Source organism: Rhinoraja longicauda, chromosome 5, assembly GCF_053455715.1.
Source record: "Rhinoraja longicauda isolate Sanriku21f chromosome 5, sRhiLon1.1, whole genome shotgun sequence".
Lineage (NCBI taxonomy): Eukaryota > Metazoa > Chordata > Chondrichthyes > Rajiformes > Arhynchobatidae > Rhinoraja > Rhinoraja longicauda.
This window is the reverse complement of record NC_135957.1, coordinates 64,725,164-64,741,191: the sequence shown is the minus strand read 5'-3', so window position 1 is coordinate 64,741,191 and position 16,028 is coordinate 64,725,164. Positions and strand designations below refer to the sequence as shown.

The 16,028-nt window shown below is 41.6% G+C and overlaps 1 protein-coding gene across 2 annotated transcripts in view; it reads right to left on the bottom strand.

Moving 5' to 3' along the window:
* The window catches only part of LOC144594034 (PC3-like endoprotease variant B), a 1,240,467-nt gene that overhangs the window by 935,305 nt on the left and 289,134 nt on the right, over positions 1 to 16,028 (bottom strand). For both annotated transcript variants that reach the window (XM_078400201.1, XM_078400200.1), the window contains one exon: positions 10,190 to 10,271. In XM_078400201.1, coding sequence (XP_078256327.1) covers positions 10,190 to 10,271 — 82 coding nt within the window. The remainder of the gene's footprint in view (positions 1 to 10,189; positions 10,272 to 16,028) is intronic.

Below are 16,028 nucleotides of genomic sequence, written 5' to 3'. Positions count from 1 at the left end.
GACATTTTATTTTCTTTGTCATTTTACCTCAGTCCAGTTTTTCTTACTTCCAGATTTGTTTTAAATATAGCAGAATTCAATAGATCAAACTGTAATCTTGGGATTTGAACTGTCTTGTATCTGAACCACCTCATTGCCAATAATCATACATTTGGATAGCCTTAGAATCAATAAGAATTTCACTGGGAGAATATTACTATCATTTTTTGCGCTAACAAAGGAAATAAGAGGTAAAGAACAAATAAATAGTCACTGAATGGGTTGAAATGGCTGGCATTATTAAAAGGCTGCATTTTAAAAAAAAGTGACCAAGAAAATTATTTGGGGGGCATAGAACGTTCAGCAATGTTACATCGGGGGAAAGATAGATTTGTTAATTCAGCTACTGGTCAAAGGTGCTATATTAGTTAACAAACTTATTAAATGATTGTGGGAGATCAATTTGCAGTGTTATTTTGGATAGATTTCAAAGACAGCGGGGAAAAGTAGCAGCAGCAAGCATTTTTGGCACAGCTCAGCATATCACAGTCATCAGAGTGGTGTGGAATTGTTTAGCCAAATACAAGGAGCTGCCAGAAATCACAGGGTTGTAATCATGGGCGATTTCAATTACCCAGCAATTAAGTGGACAGAACCACAACTACCTCAAGGGAAAGAAAAAAAAGTGGAAGCACATTTATTGCAGTAATTAGAAACTGCTTCTTGTCACAACATGTGAATTGGAGCACCAGAGCTGATATTATGTTAGATTTAATGTTCATGTGCGAAAATTACACAGCACAAAGAAATGATCATAATTCACTTAGAGCTGAGGCGATTATAAGAAACGGTGCAATAAGATAACAAGGTATGTCAGGCCAGCGTTAGACAAAAACAGAATTTTATATAATGACCGAACAACAGAGAATAAGCTGGATAATTTCCCGCACAGCAAAGTAATACTTTTTTAGATATAAAAGATGACGCACATTGCAGCTGAAATAAATTTTCATTTCAAACAATATTTAAAGCAAGACCAAAATAATTAATGGTGCAGTCAAAAGGAGAAGGTTGGGGAAAGAAAGAATGATCTGCAAGAATGACCCTGAGCTTCTAGTCTCCTGTCAATAGACAATGGGCAATAGGTGCAGGAGGAGGCCATTCAGCCCTTCGAGCCAGCACCACAATTCAATGTGATCATGGCTGATCATTCTCAATCAGTACCCCATTCCTGCCTTCTCCCCATACCCCCTGTCACTTTAATTCTCCGTCCCAATTCCACTCTGACTTCTCCATCTTTAATCTCCAATTTTGCACTACTGAAGACCAATGCAAGCCACAGGAACAGCACTTCATATTCCATCTGGGCATGTTTCAACCATCAAATCTTAATATTCAAATTTACACTTTCAGGTAACCACCTCTTTTTTCAGTCACCACAGATGTGGCTATACCTTTTTATTTCAAGTTATTTCTTCGTTTGCTGTTTTAAAAAATGTTGTCACCATGACAACATTGTACTCTTCGCCCGATGATGGACATCCCCTTTAATCATTCCTTGCCTGCTCACTCTGCAACATAAAACACTTGTTTTCTTACTTCATAAGTTCATAAGTTATAGGAGCAGAATTAGGCCATTCGGCCCATCAATCCGCCATTCAATCATGGCTGATCTATCTTTCTCTCTGATCCCCATTCTCCTGCCTTCTCCCCATAAGCACTGACACCCGTACTAATAAAAAATGTGCCAATCCATGCCCTCTCCAGCTCTGATAAAGTCCTTGATCTAAAACATAAACTCTGCTACTTGCTCCATTGATGCTGCCTGACCCTGCTGAGTGCTTCCAGGATCTGAAGTATTTTCCTCCAATAAAAATATTGCATGACTGAAGTAAATTGAAGTTGATTACCAGAGACATCAATGAAACAAAAATATATTTGCATTATTCCAAAAATATAAAAACAATATTTTTTTTGAATGAGGAATACTGGCATATTTGTGAACTAATACAGTCGTCCCATTATATTATTGGAAATACTTCTAGTGTCTATAGATTTTGCTAGAATATTCTGATGCTCTAAATAAATGGAGATATGACTGGAAATTGAAAAATCTGTGAAATAAAAATCTGCAGCAATGAATATTTGGAAGCTAAGGACATCCCCCGAGAGTGGTTTTGAAGACAAAGAGGCAAGAAGAAGTCTCAAGGCCCTGTTATTTGTTTTCCATAGTTCTGCTGAAACATCTAGGAAACATAAGATAATAATGCAGATCTAAGTTGTGGAATGAAAAGGTTAGATGAACACAAAACTCAACTGGAGGGGTTCAAACAGGCTTACCAGATGATCACCTGGCTTGAGGCACAAGAAAGCAACAATGTGCATCTGCTCCAAAAGACCAAGGTTTTCCCATGAATTGGCAATGCTAAATGACAATGGTTTCTTCCACCAAGGATCCTTGAATCACTCCAATATTCAGCAGTTCCTAAGCTTGGGCACAGCTGTATTGTGCACCTGCACAAGATTGTCTCAAAAATCAGCTTTGGACCTTGGTATCGTAATTGTGAATCGATGAATGCCATTCACATTTCCACAGATAGTCAATAGAACATCAGGTGTTCTTCAATGGATTGCACTCCTTAAATTGAGTTTATTCGCCATCATCTTACACTCAGAAAAGAGGCTCACACAGCCACTGGACCTTTCCACCCTCACCTGATTAGATAGTTTAAATTATCGGTGTCAGCTCTGCACAAGATATTAAGAAATTGGAATGCTCCTGAAAATTCAATACAGGAACTAAGGTTGGCCCAAATATAAACAATTAACTACTTTGATCAAACTTGATATTGAAATAATTTGAAATTCACCAATCTATTACTCATGTCACTGTTGTGCAAGGCAGATTGCTTCGTTGCTGGAAATTCCAGGCTACTAAGTCATTAAACTTCCCAAGAAAAAAACTTATAAGATCTTGCACATGGAACTTGTGCAAAATGAAAATAAATGACTGAATAGGTAATTAACTAGGCAAAATGAAACTCTGTGGTAATAAATGGCCAAGATTAAGAAGTAACAAGTCCCAGAGTTCAATACAGCTTTACAAATGAACTTCTGTGACACACTCAATTTGTAAATAATCATATTTGTAAGCAAATTTCTTAAATTTGTTGGGAAAGGTCAGAGTTGTACAGCACAGAAACAGGCCCTTCGACCCATCATGTCTATGCCGATCTTTTTTCTCCAACAGCACTAATCTAATTTTCCTGTATTAGAATTGTCCCCTTCCATGTCTTGCCTATTTACATGTCTGTCCACATGCCTTTTAAACATAATAATTGCATTTGACTACCACCTCCTCTGGCACTACATTACAGATATGAATTAGAAACATAGAAACATAGAAAATAGGTGCAGGAGTAGGCCATTCAGCCCTTCGAGCCTGCACCGCCATTCAATATGATCATGGCTGATCATCCAGCTCAGTAACCTGTACCTGCCTTCTCTCCATACCCCCTGATCCCTTTAGCCACAAGGGCCACATCTAACTCCCTCTTAAATATAGCCAATGAACTGGCCTCAACTACCTTCTGTGGCAGAGAATTCCACAGACTCACCACTCTCTGTGTGAAGAAATGTTTTCTCATCTCGGTCCTAAAAGACTTCCCCCTTATCCTTAAGCTGTGACCCCTGGTTCTGGACTTCCCCAACATCGGGAACAATCTTCCCACATCTAGCCTCTCCAACCCCTTAAGAATTTTATATGTTTCAATAAGATCCCCCCTCAGTCTTCTAAATTCCAGCAAGTATAAGCCTAATTATACTCTATGCAAAAGCTTTTGCCTCAAATCCCTGTTAAAACTTCTTCCACTCACTATAAACTTGTTTATAATTCCTCAACCATAGGAAAAAGACTGACGATCTACCCCATCTTATGCCTCTGATAATCATAATCTTATCACCTCAGCCTCCTTTGCATCAATAAAAACAAGCCCAGCCTTCCAATCTTTCCCCATAACCAAAGTGCTCCAATATTGTTGGGACTGATAAAATGTTCAGTGAAGTAAACCAACAGGAAAATCTTTTTAAAAATGAACGGTGGTGAGAGTAAGTACCATGACGAGAAGTTGGGAAAAGAATCAGGAAAACCTGCTAAAAAATGAGAAGTCGAGCTCGAAGAAATGGGAACTGAATGCCAAATAAAACAGCTTGTAACAGGATAGAATTATAGACACCCTGGTGAGCAGATTTGTTGCCTACATCGTATTATCTATGTTCAGGTCAATTCAGATACTGCAGAAGCAGAGATTTTAGCCAACGCATATTATTTCTTCAATATACCGATAACTTAATGTATGAATTCAATTCTCACAGGGCCACAAGACTCAGTTCATCAACTCATTGACCATCAGGGTCAAGCTCAATTCTGTCCACACTTTCCAACAATTAACAGAATAGTTATGCAGAGTCGAACTCTGTCTAATTTACCCCATTTCCACCCCTAACTGCCTACTCGAAATGAACCAAATTAGTTGGAATGAAATGGAATACTTTATTGTCACATGTGATGAGGCACAGTGAAATTCTTTACTGCATACCCAATGTATACAAATAGTTTAGAGATACAGCGTGGAAACTGGCCCTTTGGCCCACCGAGTCCGCACCGACCAGCGATCCCTGTGCACTAACACTATCCGACACACACTAGGGGCAATTTACAATTATACCAAACCAATTAACCTAGAAACCTGTCCGCTTTTGGAGTGTGGGAGGAAACCGAAGATGGCAGAGAAAACCCATGCAGGTCATGGAGAGAACGAACAAAGTCCGTACAGACAAGCACCCGTAGTCAGGATCGAACCTGTGTCTCTAGCATTTGTAAGGCAGTAGCTCTACCGCTACGCCACCGTGCATAACCAATTCTTCTGGCACTGCTACCGCCCTGACTGAGATCAGTCAAGTCTGCACAGGGCAAGAGAGAAAAATGGGATCCCCTGATCTGTTCAGTCACACACACAATATTTTTATTAATAGGCCACTGAGAAAGCTCTTAAATTTAGTTAATTCCCCAGTGCATCATACAGCACACTGCAATGTGAGCTGAGATATGCAAATACTTAAAATTCTACTATAATTTTCCTTGGAAAAAGTTCAACAGGATATTGAGAACACTGTCAAAAAATGATTTCAGGGGGAAGCTGTTTAAAAATAAAGCTCATCTGTACCAATCTGAATATTCAGAATCAGAGCAAATTAAACATACTATTACCTAGAGCTGGACACAACGTGCTGGAGTAACTCAACGGGTTAGGCAGCATCTCTAGAGAAAAAAGACAGGTGACGTTTTGGGTCGGAACCCTTCGACACCCGTTCAGCTCTTTGTGCCTATCTTCCGTATGAACCAGCACCTTCAGTTCATTCCAACACTACAACGTACATCTACATCTACATAACCTACATCTACATAACCAACATCTCAGTTTGGTTCTCCTTCATCTCATCAGGATCAATTTACAGATAACCTGTAATGCTGTATATTAATCATGCTCAAAAACAAAAGTTCATTTTTAGCTCTGACACAATATTACTCTTACATTGTAAAACATCTCTGCAAATGCTGGCTGCTGTGCTGAATATTTCTTACATCTTTTGTTTTTTATTTCAGAATTTATCTGCAGAATTTTCCTTTCAATAATTTGTGGGATCTACGTGCCTCTGACTGGGAAGAAAATCAGAAGTTATTATATGAGATGCAAAAGTATTTTGAAAGATTTTTAAAAACAGTAATAAATATGTCAATAAATAGAAAGATAGATAATTAGATAGTTCAACAGATCAATAGATCGATAGATCAAAAGAAAGATAAGCAGATAGACAGATAGATAAATGGATAAATACATAGAAGAATAAATAAATAGAACACTCTGCCATCCATCTCTTCACAAATTCTGTACAACACTGAGATCGTCAACAGGATAATTAAAAAATATTAATGTGAGGGATGTGAGCTATGCGGCCTGAGCCAGGATTTAATTATCTATCCCTAATTGCCCTTGAGAAGCTGTTGGTGAGCTCCCTCCTTGAACCACTGCATTCCTTGAGGTGTGGGTATATCCACAGATTCACAGTTGGAGAATCTAGACCAGGGGGAGCACCCTCAGGAAACAGCTCCATCCACGAACGAAAGGAATTGCAGCGAATTATGGGCACACCCCAGACCATCGCACAAACCAATCTCCCTTCCATTGGGAGACACAAAATGCTGGAGTAACTCGGCAGGATAGGGAGCATCTCTGGATAGAAGGAATGGGTGACGTTTCAGGTCGAGATCCTTCTTCAGTCTTCAGTCTGAAGAAGGGTCTCAACCCAAAACATCATCCAATCCTCATCTCCAGAGATGCTGCCTGTCCTGCTGAGTTGCTCCAGTATTTTGTGTCTATCTTTGGTTGAAAACCAAGGTTTAAGTTCCTTCCAACTCTTTTCCATTGACTCCATTTATACCTCACGCTGCCTCTGCAAGGCCAGCAGCATAATCAAAGACGAGTCACACCCTGGCTACTCCATCTTCTCCCCTCTCCCATCTGGCAAAAGTTTTAGAAGTGTAAAAGCGCAAACCTCCAGATTCAAGGACTGTTTCCTACCATCCTACCACAAACAGAGAGCAGTGCTGAACTGCTACCTACCTTATTGGTGACCCTCGGACTATCCTTGATCTGACTTTTCTGGCTGTGCCTTACACTAAACATTATGCCCTTATCATATACACTGTAAATGGCTCCATTGTAATCATGTATTGTCTTTCCGCTGACTGGAAAGCACGCAACAAAAGTTTTTCACTGTACCTCAGTATAAACTAAACTAAACTAAAGGATAAAGTGTGTCGTTGCTCCCCCCCCCCCCCCCTCCTTTTTTATAGTAAGATGATGAGGGATTGCTTTTCAAATAGTTGTGAATCTTTGGAATTCTCTATCACTAGGATCTGTAGATGCTGAGTCACTGAATATATTCAAGGCTGAGACAGATGGATCTGAGAATTTAGGAGACTCAAAATCATGGACAGTGGAGTCGAGGCCAAGAAACAGAACAGCTGTGATCTTAGCAAGTAGCTGAAGGACCATAGAGCCTGCTCATGTTCCGACTTCTTGCGTTCTTGGATTTTTATTTTAGAAGACGATAATGGAGATTAAAAACCCATGGATCATTTAAGAGAGCTTGCAGCTGAAAAATGGCAGGGGTGATGGAACGATTGAGTTTGAGTGTGAGTTTGCAGAATGTATTTTCTCTGGATGAATGAGTTGCATCAGTATTCCTGAGAAAACTGATATTCAAAACTGGCCTCACCTTCAAATAACTACAAATTTAAAACAAAATGATACTTCAAAAACAACATCTGAGCAGCGTTATACTACAACTGTCAAATATTCCAGTCTTTAGATCACTTCTTTGATTATAAACATTACAAATTTTGACTTTGGCATTCATCAGTCAGTTTCTTCAATGCAACCTTGAATAACTGGCACTTTTGAATGCAGATGAGCAACATTTGAATATTAACAAAAATAATGAAGAATCAGTTTGTTTTAACATGGATCCATTTGAAGCAGAACTTTCATTCACATGAAACAATATTTTTGTTGTTAATGAGGGCCATGGATTACATATTTGAAAGCATGTTTTAAATCCTCGTGGGGGAATGGAATTCAGTATCCGAAACAGTATAAAATAATTAAATGCAAACCCTGTAAGTACCCAAGTGGTTAAAAAGCCTGCAGTCTTTTAGATGACAGACAGTGTGTTTCAGACATGTTTCTGCAAACAGACTGTGAAACCACCTCAGTTTAATTACAATTAGATGAAGCTTTCTGAATGCCCAATGCAGAGCTGAGTAATCGTTTTAGCCCTGACAGCTCGAAGATGCATCGCTTCACTGGAACTGTAGTACTCACGGAGGTTAGTTCTGTCACTGATCATGAGGATTGCAGTAATCTCTGAGGTGAGTCTCATCACTCCACACTGGGATAGCAGTACTCACCGAGGTTAGTCCCACCAGTCCACACCGGGATTGTAGTAATCACTGAGATTAGTGCCATCAATCCAGTCTCCAAATGAGGAAATCGCTGGGATTAGTTCTACGATTTGCACACTGGGATTGTGGTAAGAACTGAGGTCAGTCCCATCACTCCACAGTGAAATCACTGTGCTCACTGAGGCTAGATCCACCATTCCATACTAGGAACGAGGGTACTTACCGGGATTAGTCCCACACTCCGCCCAGGGATTGCAGCACACTCCACAGTTAGTCCCACACTCCACCCTGGGATCTTGCTACCATCAGCTACTGTGGTAAAGAAGGCATATGATATGCTTGCCTTCATTGGTCAGGCCATTGAATGTAAGAGTCAGGAAGTCATGAGGACTTCTTTAGCTTTAGAGGACCTCAAAGTCTATATCTTTAAAGTCCTTAGCAGAGTTGCTGCCTTACAGCGCCAGAGACCCGGGTTTGATCCTGACTATAGGTGCTGTCTGTATGGAATTCGTACGTTCTTCCCGTGACCAGTGTTAGTTATCTCCGCGTGCTTCGGTTTCCTCCCACACTCCAAAGATACACAGGTGTGTAGGCTAATTGGATTGGTAAAATTGTAAATTGTCTCTCGAGTGTGCAGAGTAGTGTTAGTGTGCACAGATTGCTGGTCGTCAAAGACTTGGTGGGCCGAAGGGCCTGTTTCCGCCCTGTATCTCTAAGCTAAGCTAAGCTATTTGGAGTATTGCACGCAGTTCTGGTCACCACATTACAGCAAGGATGTAGAGGCTTTGGACAGGTTGCTGAGGAGGTTTTGCCAGAATAGCAAGTATGTACCTACCTTGTAGGTCACTGGCAAGGGTGAAGTCAATGATTAGAATTAACAATAACTTCTTGCTCTTTAATACAAGTAAATTTGAGATGATGCAGGCAAATTGATTAGGCCGCATTTGGAGATGCAGTTTTGTCGGACTTTAGTTAGGCTGCATTTGGATGATTGCGTACAGTTTTGTTCATCGCATTACAGGAAGGATGTGGAGGCTTTGGAAAAGGTGCTGAGGAGGTTTACTAGACTGATGCCTGCATTAGGGAGAGGTTGGACAGACTTGGATTGTTTTCTCTGAAACACTGGAAGTTGTGGGGAGACCAGATAGAAATATACAAAATTATGAGTGGCATAAATAGGGTAAACAGTCAGAACCTTTTCCCAGGATAGAAAAATCAAATACTAGAGGGCACAGTTTTAAAGTGAAAGTGACAAAGTTTAAAGGAGATGTGCAGGGCGAGTATCTTTACACAAAGGGGGGGGGGGGTGACTACCTGGTCGCACTGCCAAGGGTGATGGTTGAGGCAGATATGATAGGGATATTAAAGAGACTTTTAGATTGGCAGATGAATATACAGGGAATGGAGTGATGTGGATTATGTGCTGGCGGTTAAGAGTTGGTTTTGGCATCATGTTCAGCACCGACATTATGGACCTAAAGGCCTGTTCCTGTGCTTCACTGTTGTGTAGGTCAGGCAGCATCTCTGGAGAAAAGGAATAGGTGACGTTTCGGGTCGAGGCCCTTCATCAGACTGAGAGTCAGGGAGGGGGAGGTATGGGAAAGTACAGAACAAATCGGAACCTGCATCGATGATTCAGGAAAGGTGGAGCCCACAATGGTCCATTGTAGCCTGGTAGCCATCAACTTCCACTCCAATCTACACTGGGGCTGTGGGACCGACTGAGATCATTCCCACCAGTGACTGTTGCAGTTATCAATCTCCATACTTTTACTCCACACTCATTGACATTTGACATAGAGTCATAGAATGATACAGTGTGGAAACAGGCCCTTCAGCTCAACTTGTCCACACCGGCCAACACGTCCCAGCTACACTAGTCCCACCTACACTAGTCCCACCTGCCAGCATTTGATGCATATCCCTCCAAACCTGTCATATCCATGTTTACCCATAAATGCTGGGATAGTCCCTGCCTCAACTATCTCCTCTGGCAGCTTGTTCCATACATGCACCATACTTTGTGTTACCCCTCGGATTCCTATTAAATCTTTTCCCCACCTTAAACCCATGTCCTCTGGTCCTCGATTCACCTACTCTGGGCAAGAGACTGTGCATCTACCCAATCTATTCCTCTCATGATTTTATACGCCTGTCACTTCACATTGGAACATTAGTACTCACCATGTTTGGTCCCATCACTCCACACTGGGATTGCTGCTCGCTTGTATCTGTCGTAGAACATCTGCTGCTCCACCCACTTTAACTGTAGCAATTAAAAAAATAATGTATCTTATTAACAAGATGGTGCTTTTTGCTCAGTGTAACTTTTGTTAAAGTGACCCATTCAAACTTTATGGAAGAACATACTTAATAAGTCATAGAAAATGTTAACTGATCGGCATTTTAATCAGTTAATGGTTACTGGAAAAACTGAAAATTGTTGTTACTCCCTCCCACTTCTTCCTGGATAGTTGCAAAGCAGCCACCTTGCTTTAAGGTGCCAAGACAATGACCACAGTGTCTTAGACAGTATGTTTCCCACAAACAATCAACATTGTAAAAGACACGAGCATTGAAATTGGACTTCACCCACATTTGGTTTAGTTAATGGCTAGTGTGTTTGCTTCAATCACTAAACCAGGCATCACCAAAGGAAAAAAAGTTGCCAAACTGGGACATCCATCCTTTAGAAACTGATTTTAGGGCTTTACGCCATTTGCTTGTAGTTTTACACAACCCATGCCGACCCCTTCTCAATGGCCAGTGCATGTGAGTTCCACAGGCCATTAAAGTGCACACACGGGTGCCATGGGGATGTGAAAAAATGGAGAGGGGAGTGCAATGGTAGCTGGAGGTGTAAAATGGATGGGAGATGTCAAGGTGGAAGGGGAACAAACAGAGGAAGAGTGACGTGGGCCTGTGGTGCAAAGGAGCCTCCCACGATCTGAAGTGGTCTGATTGGGTTCCCCAATGTACTCAACAGGACCACAGATCGCAGATCCTTGCACAGAGGTGCGTAATGCACACGTATCACAAACTTCACTAGTGAAGAGCAGCACGTGGAAATCAATGTGGGGGATTCATAAGTGATAAAATCAATGTCCCAGCAGGGATCTTTAAAGTCGCACCTGGTTCTGACTTACTGCCTAATTTGCTTCTTCTTTTACTGTGTTGGTACAACAAAAGCTCATAGGTCATACAACCAGTTTCCGTAGTCTCGTCAGAAGTCTTCACCATGAACTCTGATGACTTTTACCACATGCTAGAAACATTGTAGGGAAATCACACCATGGTGAATCATGACAGGAAGAGTCCAGTCTAATTTCCTGGTGGCAGAACTGGCAACGTACAAAAACACCTTTTATGCCCAATTTACACATCCGTAAACACTTGATTTTGTTTTCTAATGAAATTAATCAGCTACGATTCGGTAATTTATATCAATGTGATGGACCTATTATTCATAATCTGGCTTTTGGATTTCTTGCATGAGGGATGCATTTCAAGGATGCATCATTGATCAGAGCAATCCACAGTTGTAAGAGCACACACTTCAGTAAAAATAATTTATACACAATCCAACAACAAAAATTATTCCAGATTGGTGTTTACTTAAATATTTGGGACTATTTAGAGCGAGTAAAATCTTGTATCCTTTCTCTTTTAACATTGTTCATTACTTCAGCAGGAGTTCGGCAGATCCAGGACACAGAAGGCTGTGGAGGCCAAGTCAGTGGATATTTTTCAGGCAGAGATAGATAGATTCACAAATGCTTGATTAGTGCAGAGGTCAGGGGTTACAGTGAGAAGGCAGGAGAATGGGGTCAGGAGGGAGATTGATCAGCCACGATTGAATGGCGGAGTAGACTTGATGGGCCAAATGGCCTAATTCTACTCCTATTCCTTCTGACCTTATGAGGACAATTCTGCATGTGTCCTGCACTTTTGACCCATACTTTAACTTGATCGATTGCTGAGAATATTAATTTGGAAAGGGAGAAGTGATGGATCCAATCGCATCCTCCACGGCGCTTTGCTTCCCATGTTGAAGCTCTTCATTACCAGCTGGTGTTACTTTGTCTGCTTGTCTAGAGTACTGAAATCAAATCTTCATTTCCAGATCGAAACCTATCAGGCAACTTAATCATCTTACCACAACCAGAGAGCAGTACTGAACTACTATCTACCTCTTTGATGCCCCTCGGACTATCCTTGACCGGACTTTGCTGGCTTTACTTTGCACTAAACGTTATTCCCTTACCTTGTATCTATATACTGTAAATTGATTGACAGTAATCAAAGGTTTCAAAGGTCTCAAAGGCCTTTTATTGTCACGTGTACCAATTAAGGTACAGTGATATGTGAATTATCATACAACCATACGAAAAAACAAGCAACAAGACAGACAACTACATAAAAGTTAACATAAACATCCACACAACGGATTCCCCACGTTCCTCACTGTGATGGAAGGCAATAAAGTCCAATCTTCTTCCTCTTTATTCTCCCGCGGTCGGGGCAGTCAAACCATCTGTCGGGGCGATCGAAGATCCTGCAGCCGGCAGTCGAAGCTCCCGCATCGGGGCGATCAAAGCTCCCGCATCGAGGCGGTAGAAGCTCCTGTGGCTTAGAGCTCCCGAAGTCGGTCTCTAACCAGAGACGGCGAGCTCCATGATGCTAAAGTTCACAGGTCCCCATGGTCAGAGCTCCGAGGTCGATCCTTGGCAAAGGGATCGCGGGCTCCACGATATTAAAGTCAATAGACAATAGACAATAGGTGCAGGAGTAGGCCATTCGGCCGTTCGAGCCAGCACCGCCATTCAATGTGATCATGGCTGATCATTCTCAATCAGTACCCCGTTCCTGCCTTCTCCCCATACCCCCTGACTCCGCTATCCTTAAGAGCTCTATCTAGCTCTCACTTGAATGCATTCAGAGAATTGGCCTCCACTGCCTTCTGAGGCAGAGAATTCCACAGATTTACAACTCTCTGACTGAAAAAGTTTTTCCTCATCTCCGTTCTAAATGGCCTACCCCTTATTCTTAAACTGTGGCCCCTGGTTCTGGACTCCCCCAACATTGGGAACATGTTTCCTGCCTCTAACGTGTCCAACCCCTTAATAATCTTATATGTTTCGATAAGATCCCCTCTCATCCTTCTAAATTCCAGTGTATACAAGCCTAGTCGCTCCAGTCTTTCAACATATGACAGTCCCGCCATTCCGGGAATTAACCTAGTAAACCTACACTGCATGCCCTCAATAGCAAGAATATCCTTCCTCAAATTTGGTGACCAAAACTGCACACAGTACTCCAGATGCGGTCTCACTAGGGCCCTGTACAACTGCAGAAGGACCTCTTTGCTCCTATACTCAACTCCTCTTGTTATGAAGGCCAACATTCCATTGGCTTTCTTCACTGCCTGCTGTACCTGCATGCTTCCTTTCAGTGACTGGTGCACTAGGACACCCAGATCTCGTTGTACGTCCCCTTTTCCTAACTTGACACCATTCAGATAATAATCTGCCTTCCTATTCTTACCACCAAAGTGGATAACCTCACACTTATCCACATTAAACTGTATCTGCCATGCATCCGCCCACTCACACAACCTGTCCAAGTCACCCTGCAACCTCATAGCATCTTCCTCACAGTTCACACTACCACCCAGCTTTGTATCATCTGCAAATTTGCTAATGGTACTTTTAATCCCTTCATCCAAGTCATTAATGTATATTGTAAATAGCTGCGGTCCCAGCACCGAGCCTTGCGGTACCCCACTAATCACTGCCTGCCATTCTGAAAGGGACCCATTTATCCCCACTCTTTGCTTTCTGTCTGCCAACCAATTTTCTATCCATGTCAGTAACCTACCCCCAATACCGTGTGCTTTAATTTTGCCCACTAATCTCCTATGTGGGACCTTGTCGAAGGCTTTCTGAAAGTCGAGGTACACCACATCCACCGGCTCTCCCCAGTCAATTTTCCCAGTTACATCCTCAAACAATTCCAGAAAATTAGTCAAGCATGATTCTAGTGTATACAAGCCTAGTCGCTCCAGTCTTTCAACATATGACAGTCCCGCCATTCCGGGAATTAACCTAGTAAACCTACACTGCATGCCCTCAATAGCAAGAATATCCTTCCTCAAATTTGGAGACCCCTTCGTAAATCCATGCTGACTCGCTCAGGCTCCTGCGGTTGGAGCTCCAAAATCAGTCTCCAGCAAAGGCTGCCAACTCCTCGATGTTCGGCCGCACATCGGATGGAGATACGACATGGGAAAAAAATCGCATTTCCGTCGAGGTAAGAGCTAAGAAAAAAGTTTCCCCAACCCCCCACATAAAGCAAGCTAACAAACACTCAAAACATATATTTAACACATACTATTAAAACAACAAAGAAGGAAGGGACAGACAGACAGTTGGCAAGGCAGCCATTGCTGGCGTCCCCCGGTCATATATTGTTTTTCTGCTGACTGGTTAACGTGCAACAAAAAGCTTTTCACTGTACCTCGGTACAAGTGACAATAAACTGAACTATCTTGCAGTCTGATTTCTGTCCCTTTCTCCCAAGCACATCACATCTCTTTTTTTCCTAACTGGAAACAACACTCATGTGCGTTCTATTAAAATTACAGATAAGGGTCAGATATAATCAGCCAAGATTGAAGGAATGTTCATTACCCAAAGCACCAGGCAGCCAATTTCACATCAGCTCAATGGGGGATAATAATTAAATCGGTGAGCCATTGATGTGTTCCCAATTCATAATTCTGAGTTTGAGTTCTGCTTGTGCTTTAAGAGCTTTGCAGTGGAACTGGATCACAAACTCAGTCAAGGCAAAAATGTGTCTGTGGTCATTGTGCTAATGGGGTACATAAAGTTGTGGCTCTTCCCTTCCTGATTTCAGCTCAACTGAAAGTCAAACAGAACCAAATTTTAGAAGACAAGGCACAATGGAAGCCTGAAATAAAATGTTATTTTATACATTTAGCTCACGCAAAGAAAGATGAATTTCTATATTGTCCAGTCCCTCACACTTCACATCACTTGCAATTTTCCATTAGTAAGCCTGCTGCTGTGAAAATAGTATCCTGAAAGCAAATACGATTTCCTGAAACAGAATGTATGGACTAATTCCCACTATTTTAATCCAATTTTAAAATAATTATTTGAAGGGAAAGACCCAGGATTTACAATACTGAGTAATAACTTACAGCTAATATTTATTAATCATATAAAATATAGCAAGATCTTAATAACAGTTTTTGATGCAAGCTCAATACTACACTCAAAATAGTTGTTTTAAGTTCTGCTGTTCCCCTTAACTGTAGAAATAACAAGCAAAAATGTTCAGGATCAAATTCACTGATTGTAACACCTTACTCCTTTATCTCTCCCCCTTCCCCCTCTTTTTTAGTTTCTCAGGTTTCTTAAGCCTCTACCATTACAAGGTGCTTGGCGTTTATCCAAGGACAACTCTCTTTTAGTTTCCCCTTTCACTGCATTTATCTGAGGAGATTTCTGGTTTCATTTTGACACCTTCCAGTAATAACAATTCCAAAATCAGGAGCTTAGCTGTATTTGTAGATAATCTCGCTCCAAGCAGCCAAAAATGGCTCTTAGATGTCACAGCACAAAGGCACCTCTGAACAAATACATTTTTTAATGAGATTTCTTTTGCCCTTTTGCAGGGATCAGACTTTTCCATGGAATACTTGTGGGCCAGGGATGCAACAGTGCATCCCCCGGGCTCCGTAATGGATACTTGGCTTCCATATAACCAAATGTTCATCCTACCACAATTATCCACTGTCAATGGTGCCTTCATGCTTTTCAAGTACTTATTGATAGCTCAGATAGCCTCATCCTCCCACCAAGCACCTTGCTAGCCATTGCCCTCCTGCACGGCACACCTGTTAGTTAAAAGTCAGTTTTAGTTAAAAGTCAGCTTTATGGATTTTACAGGCAGAATGGTAGCACAGTGCTTGCAATGCCAGAGATCCGGGTTCGATCCC